The following is an 8,405-nucleotide window of genomic DNA, read 5'->3' on the forward strand; positions in this document are numbered from 1 at the left end:
TGGATTGCCAAGTGGCTTTGACCCTCCTGTGATGGAGAGGTGAATAAAAATGGAACCGCTCATGCAGAGAGGTCTAAAAGTGCTTCTTCCATCCCTGTTGGCTCAGGGGATGGAGGATGCTCGGGACTTGCTGCAGGGATCTCTGTAACTCCTACTGGAATGTGGCTCGTGTGTTGTGCACAACTTCTACACCCAACTGGTTCCTCTGACAGGGAATGTGCATATTTGAAGTCTGCATCTCTTATAAAGATCTCATACCGAGAGCATGTGGGTGTGTGTTCACTGTGCTTGTGTATGTGAGCTGAGCTATGTATATATTATATAGTGTAACTGTATATACATGATATACTTTTTATTTACATTTGGTTACAATTTAAACACTTGTCGTAAATATTTCAGACACTGGAATAATTCAGGTCTATTCCCCTGCTGCCACAGGCCAGGGAGAGAGGAAAATTTATTTCCATTGTTTAAGGGAAAATAATGAAGTGCATCTGAGTGGGTTCAGCTATGTCATGCGGGAAATGTTCCCTTTGGATGCGAGTCTCACTCCACCCAAATGTGCAATGATGAAATCAGTTGGCACACAAAAGCAACGCATTTTGTGACAGGAATGCTTGAGAAGTGTAAGAGCACAGTATGACAAGAGCCTTTTGGAATGAATTAAATCTGTCTCGAGAAAGTAAGTGTTCTTTAAGCTAGCAGAACCCTATAGAGGGCAAGGCTTCTCCTGCTATATCCTGAATGAAGTTTGATCAACAATTAGAGCTTGACATTCTCTTACCTAGATTGTGACAGCTACGTCTGTGAAAACTGAAGGGCTGGATTCTCAATAGCTGTCAATGACTGTGGCTGTGTGGCAGCTGAATGGAGTTCAGCTCTTTTGCACTACTGGTTGAAACCTGAAAGTTTCCTTGAGATGCTGCTTTTCTTGCACTAGTTAAAACACAGTTTGTTTGGGTTTTCCTAAAAGTTCTTGGTTTAAAGGCACATTTCTGGATTTATAAGGCTCACACCTTTGGATGTTCTGTTGTAAAGGGAAAACTAAGTGGGATTAGTGAACATACATTTCCTCTAAGAACTGATACCCAACTGGAACCCAGCGACGTGGATGGTCAGGTTTAGAAACTGCATCTTGATGTGAAGTCCTTGGGCTCAGGTGACTTTCAGGAGGCTCTAAGCACACGAATGTCAAACCCCAGATGTGATCCAAGGTGCTGTTTTCACAGAGTACGAGTTTCCATTTTGTTCAGTCAATGGAGACCTGTGTTTTTAAAGCAGATGCAGGTCCATTTGCATGTGAGCATAGTACAGCAGATGGCTCAGAATCTGCCTGTGTGTATCAGAGGGCAAATTGCTGTGGTGCTCTGCAGCCTGCCCCCCTGGTTGGTATATTCAGCCCTCTTTGCCATCAGCTATGCTACAGTGCATCCTAGGGAACTAAATTTGAGGCCATCTGCAGTAGATGGTTCATTATACAGTTAGGACTTTATATGGCCCTTAGGATGCTGTATGAAATGGAATTAGTGCCTAGAATGAAGACTGGAAATATTTTCTCCCCTTCTTGTTGGGCAGTAAACCTGGTGCTATTTTACAGCCAGAACAGGGTTTTAACACAGCTGAATAATTCATATTTCACAAGTGGAATTTCAGAGCACATTGTTTACCTGCCTCCTTCCTCTTCCCTTTCTAAACGTGTAGGTTGTGCTATCAACAACAGTGAATGTCGATGGGCATGTGCTGGCAGTGTCCTGACAACATGTTTGTTCACAACAACTCCAAGCATGGCCGGAGAGCAAGGAGACTTGACCCCTCAGAAGGTAGGACGTGTGTATGAAGAACAGGCCAGAGAGGTGAAAACATGTTGCCCATTCTTCCATTTCTGTTTGTTTTTGGGAGGCTAAGGGGGAACTATGGAACCTCAGGGGGGTTAGAGAAGGAAGAGACAGGAAAACAGTGTCTACTGCATGCAGAATCTGATCCTCTTTCCATCTCAGAGACTCCCCCTCCCCCAGTTTATTAATTAGTCTGTACTGCAGAGCTGAAAAACACAGAAACATGAGGTATTATCTGAATTTCAGGCTCCTCGTTCAGCTGGGATAGATTTGATTTCAGGCAAATTAGGCAACATGACATCTTAGTTAAACAGAACTGTTCCAGCACAAGATGTGTATGAAAAAGTGTCACCAGTTCCCTTAAACAAACTATGTGCAAAGCATAACAATGCACAGAAGGAGACTGACACTAATTGATTTTAGTTTGTTTGGCCAAGCAAGGCTCATGGCCGGCTGCAGGATGGGTTTTGGACTATATTAAAGCAATTACAAATACTTGTATCTGTTAAGCTTCAAACCGGTTGGCCCCTCCTTTCGCCCTCCCCATACATTCATTCCCAATGCATTCCCCTTCTCTCATGCAGACACTACTAGTAACTGCTATCTGTGTCTCCTTTTCCCTCCCCTGCAGCTAGTGAAAGTGAGAAGAGCAAGTGATGTTAGTAGAAAAGACAAGAAAGGATATTATTTCATTATAATGTTTTGCTGCCCCACTTCTTAACTGTGCCCTGTATCCACCTAAAGAAGAATTAATGAACTGGAAGAAAATGATTGAATCAGTAAAGAATTCAGAGTGGTGTTAATTCTCCCCCAGCGGGCAGTGAAATGGTAGAAGGAAAATCCCAGGATTCCTAGCCTAGGAAGCCATCCAGTTTTTCCTTGACTGATTGGATGTGATTGACTGGCTGTTCAAAGGAGTCTCATGTTTTTGGAGCACTGCCAAAGTTCCCCTCCACCTCTGACCCTGTCAACATTGGGAATGGAGTGATGGATTGACTTTGGTTATGGCCTGGAAACCATATTGGGTTCCTGATGGGATGCATAGTCCAGAGGCCTTGAACCTATGGAAGAGAGAAGGGGAAAAAAACCCTACCCTATAAAACCAAGAAATTGTCTCCTGAATTGGAGGAAACATTTGATATTCCTGCATCTTTTTTTACCCATTGATAAACTTAATAAATCTGATGTCTCTCTCCTTCCACCAGGTTTTTGTGTGATCATATGCTAATGAATGGGGTGGTTTTAAACAGCCTCTGCACAATCATTTAAGTGTTTCACTTTTCCACCTACTACAGTTGGCCTATTAGGCTTTAATGACACAAAGTTAAGTGCCAGTAATGAATAGGAGAGTCATTAACACCACCAAGGCAGAAAACATGGTTTCATTTATATATGTATTTGTTTGTGTATTGATTTGTTGGGCTTCATGGAATGGTAAAGCAGCCTTTATGGGTGAATGGCCAGAGGGGACTTGTCCGAGGCCTTCCTGCAAGGGTTTACACCCAGTGTTGCAAACAGCCTCACATCTGAGTGGGAAAACAACCCTATAACCCTGATGCTCTGATGTCCTTTTGGTTCTGTTCAGCCACACCGTGCATCAAAGCAATCAGCCCCAGCGAAGGCTGGACTACTGGTGGAGCAATGGTCATCATCATCGGAGACAACTTCTTTGATGGGCTGCAGGTTGTGTTTGGGACCATGCTTGTATGGAGTGAGGTGGGTAGAGGTGCCTCCCTATTGCTAAACAGTGTTAATGGGAATTAATTAATTCCTGTTCTGATAATGGTATAAAAGTTGTGGTGTGTAAGGTAGGATGTATAATCCTGTGTGAAGGAAATTTATGGGACATACTTCCTCTGTGGAGCTCCTTGCTGTGTGATGCTGTTGAGGCCAGCTGCTCAGTAATATCCAGAACAGGATTGAACAGTTCTAGGTGTCTGGAGACAGAAAGGTAACGAAAGTACAAAAGAAAGGGTTAGAGTTTGAGAAGGAGGAAGAATTCCCTCTGGGTCCAGAAATCAGCCAGCAGTTAACCAGTCAGCATAAGCAGTGCAGTTTTCCTGGTGACACTTTATCCTAAAACGAGTCTTCCTCTATTGAAGGTGAGAAACTGGACCAGATGTAACACTGTTGCCTGATCTGTGGTGTCTGGATTACAGCAATAAGCAATGCATTTACTCATGGTTGGAGGGTGAAGAGTGAAAGCAAGGGATTAACACCAACATGTTGTAATCGTGCCTCTCCTTTTGTTGCTTCCCAGCTGATCACGCCTCATGCCATCCGAGTTCAGACACCTCCACGTCACATCCCCGGAGTGGTTGAAGTGACATTATCATACAAATCCAAACAGTTCTGCAAGGGTGCACCAGGCAGGTTTATTTACACAGGTAGGTGGCTGTGATTTACACTGGAGGAGCCCGGGGCTCTTTCCTTTGGTAACCGGTATTGACAACTCTCTGCTTGCTTGCTTTACTTATTTAGCTTCTTGCTGGTTGAAGGCCACTCTGCTGGTTGTGACATTTGGAGATGTAAGGAGATAGCTTCGTTGTTGTGCAGAGCTGCTGAGGCACTGTTGCTACACATGTTCATGTTTCTCCAGATTAGAGCCATGCTGTTACGATACAGGTCTGCCTATAGGTATATTGAGTGTACAGGAGCACGGGAGCATTGTTCTATGTACTGGGTGATGTTTTATTTATAACAGGATTTAGTTTACATTGCCCTCTTGCTGGGGGTAACCTTTAATTTTCAAGATGAACCCAAAGGACAAGGAAAGGCTCTTGTATCGAGTGAAGCCAATGAGCTGAGTGGAAAGTAAATCTGTTGGGGGTGTTTCTATTCTTAAATGGATGATCAACACCTTTAGTGCCCTGTACTCACCTCTGCTGGCAGAGGAGCATTACCTATAGATCTGAAAAGAAGAAATCAGATGTGCCCAGATGACCATCTCATTGAACTGTCAATACCAGTAGTACCAGTCATGGCATACAGTGGTTTTTGGAGCCTGTTAAATGTGGCTGGAGAATAATGATGTGCTGACATTTTGTTGGGTAGAGTGTAGCAGACAAATAGCACATAAATGCCAAAAGGAAGGTTTAACTGGTTTATAACTATTGGTGATACTGGTTACCTCATTGGTAATAAGGGAATCTTAATAGTTTAGTAACAAAAAAGTGTGAAATCCTGCAAACTAAGAGCATGGGGAGACGTAGAGGTTTTGTCACAACTGGGATCAGCAGCAACAGCCGGAGCCCTGGTGCTATTGGGATCATGTTATATTAAGTCCTTCATAATTGTTAATGGCCAAGATACAGCCTCAGATGAAAAGCACAAAGGATCAAGTCAGGAGTAGCTTCTGAGTAGCTGCCTATGGATACTTCCCAGGTATAACAGGAATAATTATTCATAGAAAGCCAAACCTCAGAGGGTCCCATTGCATCAGACATAGGCATGCATTTACAGACAGACACATGATTCCATAGCCACATTGCCACAGGGCAGTGAGGCCTGTGTGGTCATACAGGAAAGCTGAGAGTTAGACAGGGAAATAGATCTCTTGGGTTCTGATCATATCCTTTAATCAGCAGAACCCCAATACTGCTCTAAAATACAGCAACACCAATGGTCTTTGTGCATCTGCCTACACCATACTTCATATTTAATGTACAGTCAGCTGTTTCTGATTCTTCCTTTGTTAAGAGTCGCAATAGCACAGGTTGTTGGAAGAAGAAAATGCTAAACTGTTGAAAAGATGACTACAAAATGAGATATAAATTCAAGGTGTGTCACAGTGGAGCTGTTTCCGGGAGCTCATACATGTCCTGTGATGTGTACTTCTAATCGGCTCCTTGCATGGTGTGCTCCGCTAGCACGGGGCTGTCAGCATTCCCACTCCTAAGTACTATCATTCAGCCATCAGATTCCTCTCGTCACCCAAATGTGATGTGTGAGCTTTTCCATAAGGTTCCCAGATGGAAAACTTTTACAACAGTGAAGCCAGAGGGATTCTGTGGACATCTAAGGGTGAGCTAGGGAGCACAGCAAAAAGCTAGAGAGGTGCCTTGTTAGATGCTGCTGAACCAACTGATGTGCTTTAGTAGTTCAGTCTGTACTTAAAGTGAGAGATAAAAGGTCTATTTTTAAATCACCCCACCATAAACATGTAGTCCCTGCATGCAGCTTCATCAGGTGAGCACAGGTTACACAAACACCCCCATGTTCTCAGCTGCTTTGCTTTCATCAGCTGTTCCTAAGGTAAGAAGGCATTTTCTCTCTGCTGCTAACCCAGCAGTAGCCTCGTATTCTGCATTTAATACTACACAAACTCAGTGCTCTGCTGCTGTAAGTAGTTCCATTATAGTCCCCCTGACTTAATAACGCTTACATCAGCTTACGCCAGCTGAGGATATGTCTCTTAGGCTTTCCTATCTTAAGCCTGATCGCAGCTCGGCATTTACTCTGTCACAGAGATGCTAACCTGGAAACGTGTATATCAGGGAGATTTTGAACATAATTTTCCTTGCTGAGCAGAAATCCTCCAGGGGTTACCTTGTCAGAGCAGTGCAATATAAAATCATCTGTAGGATATGTCGGACTCCCGGTTGTACTCCATCAGTCTCTGTGCCATGCACCACGGGTAGGAGGGTACTGGCTTGCTAAAGCTTGTAAGTAGATCTGTGAAGGTCTTGTTACCTGCTTGTGGGGAACAACACTTACAAGGGTGCAGGGAGCTCTACAAATTGAAAGAGTGAGTTCATGTGGGCAGAACACAACTGATGTGACAGAAGGCATTGCTCTGCCACTGCTTTAGCTTAGGGAAGGCACACACACAACAGGAGGCAGTGCTGCGCTGGGAGGGAGTGGGGTGTTTGGAAAGCTGTTACCAACACAGCAGACAGAACACAGGATAGGACAGGATGCTTCTGGCAGCGTCCTTCCCACCCTAGACCACAGCATACCCCCTTGGAGTAGACTGACCTGTGTGTAGGTACCTCCCAAGCCCAAGATGAGTTGCAGTTGGAGCTGGCAGGTGGTTGCTCTACTTTTGCATACCTGATTTCATGCACAAGCGTTTTAAACTCTGCTCTGGGATGTTCAGGAGACCCCAGAACACTGGATCTGAGAGCTGCTGAAGGGATTTTCCTGTACCTGAATCCACTTTCTGATCTGCAGGCAGTAATAAGCAGCCTGCTGCTGTGTCAGACCCTTTAATGGGCCCTGAATCCATGAAGCCATGGGTCAGTTTTGGCCTGTTTCTATGTAACACTTTGATAAATCACCACTGATCCAGCAGCTCTTTTCTCAGTAGAAGTGTTACTGGGGGGAAGATGCTTGAACTTGCTGGAGGATGCCCTTCAGTTGAAAAGCTGCCATTTACTTCCACAAATGCTGGATGCTGTTTTTTAAGATGATTCAGTGATTGAGATTTGTTTTAATAATGAGTAAAATTAGGAGTGGGCAGTTTTGTTGCAAGCTGCCCAGAAAACCTTTTGTGCTGAAAGCCATAGACATTGGTTCAAAATGGTTGTCCTTCTTAGGACAATTCATCATTGTTGGGAAATGATTTGCTGCTGTTTATCAGAATGAAAATATCCCTGTCAATCCATTGGAAAAAATGTTTGTTGAATAATAGCCAATTTCTTCTTCCTGAATTAGCATTTTGTATATTCCCATTAGCTATTTTTAGCTAACTGTGTGTATGTGTGTTTGAATTCCTATAGATTTTACATTGCTTTTGCTTAGCTTAAGATCTATAACTTCACTGGTTAGACTTGTAACCAAGAAGAGAGATGACACAAGATGATTTATAGGCTCTTGAGAGAATTGGCCTATAATGCTCAGGATTATTGGCAGAAAATGCCATGCCATATTATTTAATAGAAAGTAAATAGAAGATGTCTCTCAGTGGGGAATGTGGACCTTTTATTCGTGGGTGTTATACCAGAGACAGGCCCAGATAAAAAAGAATCTGGACCGTGTCATTGGCCGTCTCACTGGGTAGCTCCATCCTCCTGGTGTCCGAGGCAGCTTCCCTGCGAGGTGCTGGGGGATGCTGCAGGAGATGCCATCAGCACACACAGTGCTCAGGACTCACCTGAGCAGGAGGCAATGAAACCTCCCATGGGACCCAGGCAAGGAGAGGTTTCTTGGAGAGAAGCTGTGAAATTGCCTTAGGTAATGAAACATAGACAAAGATACAGATAATATAGATAATATAATGTGTTTTCCGTTTCCTTTTCAGCTTAAATGAAACTACCATAGATTATGGTTTCCAAAGACTGCAGAAGGTCATCCCAGGACATCCGGGATCCCCGAAAGACTAGCTAAGGTAAAAGAGCTTTAAAGATTTATGAGCCCATTAAATTGTTCTTTCACTCTATAAAGAAACAAAATGTGTATTAAATGACTGTTACATCTGACAGTAAGTTAATGTTTCACCAGCTCCAAAACAAGAATGTGATTGTTGGAACCCACAGCTGCCAGTAAGTTTTATATGTTAGACTCAAACACTGTGCAGAGAAAATGAGCATCCAATGCAGATTATATTCCCAGGTCATGTCCATTGTCCTT

At 43.6% G+C, this 8,405-nt stretch overlaps 1 protein-coding gene across 1 annotated transcript in view; it reads left to right on the forward strand.

Annotated features, from left to right (window-relative positions):
- Positions 1 to 8,405, forward strand: part of EBF2 (EBF transcription factor 2) — a 105,335-nt gene that overhangs the window by 84,314 nt on the left and 12,616 nt on the right. The window contains 4 exon segments of the mRNA XM_005142606.2: positions 1,702 to 1,752; positions 1,754 to 1,820; positions 3,421 to 3,551; positions 4,096 to 4,222. Of these exon segments, the coding sequence (XP_005142663.2) occupies positions 1,702 to 1,752; positions 1,754 to 1,820; positions 3,421 to 3,551; positions 4,096 to 4,222 (376 nt within the window).

Source organism: Melopsittacus undulatus, chromosome 18 (assembly GCF_012275295.1).
Source record: "Melopsittacus undulatus isolate bMelUnd1 chromosome 18, bMelUnd1.mat.Z, whole genome shotgun sequence".
In the NCBI taxonomy this organism is placed as follows: Eukaryota; Metazoa; Chordata; class Aves; order Psittaciformes; family Psittaculidae; genus Melopsittacus; species Melopsittacus undulatus.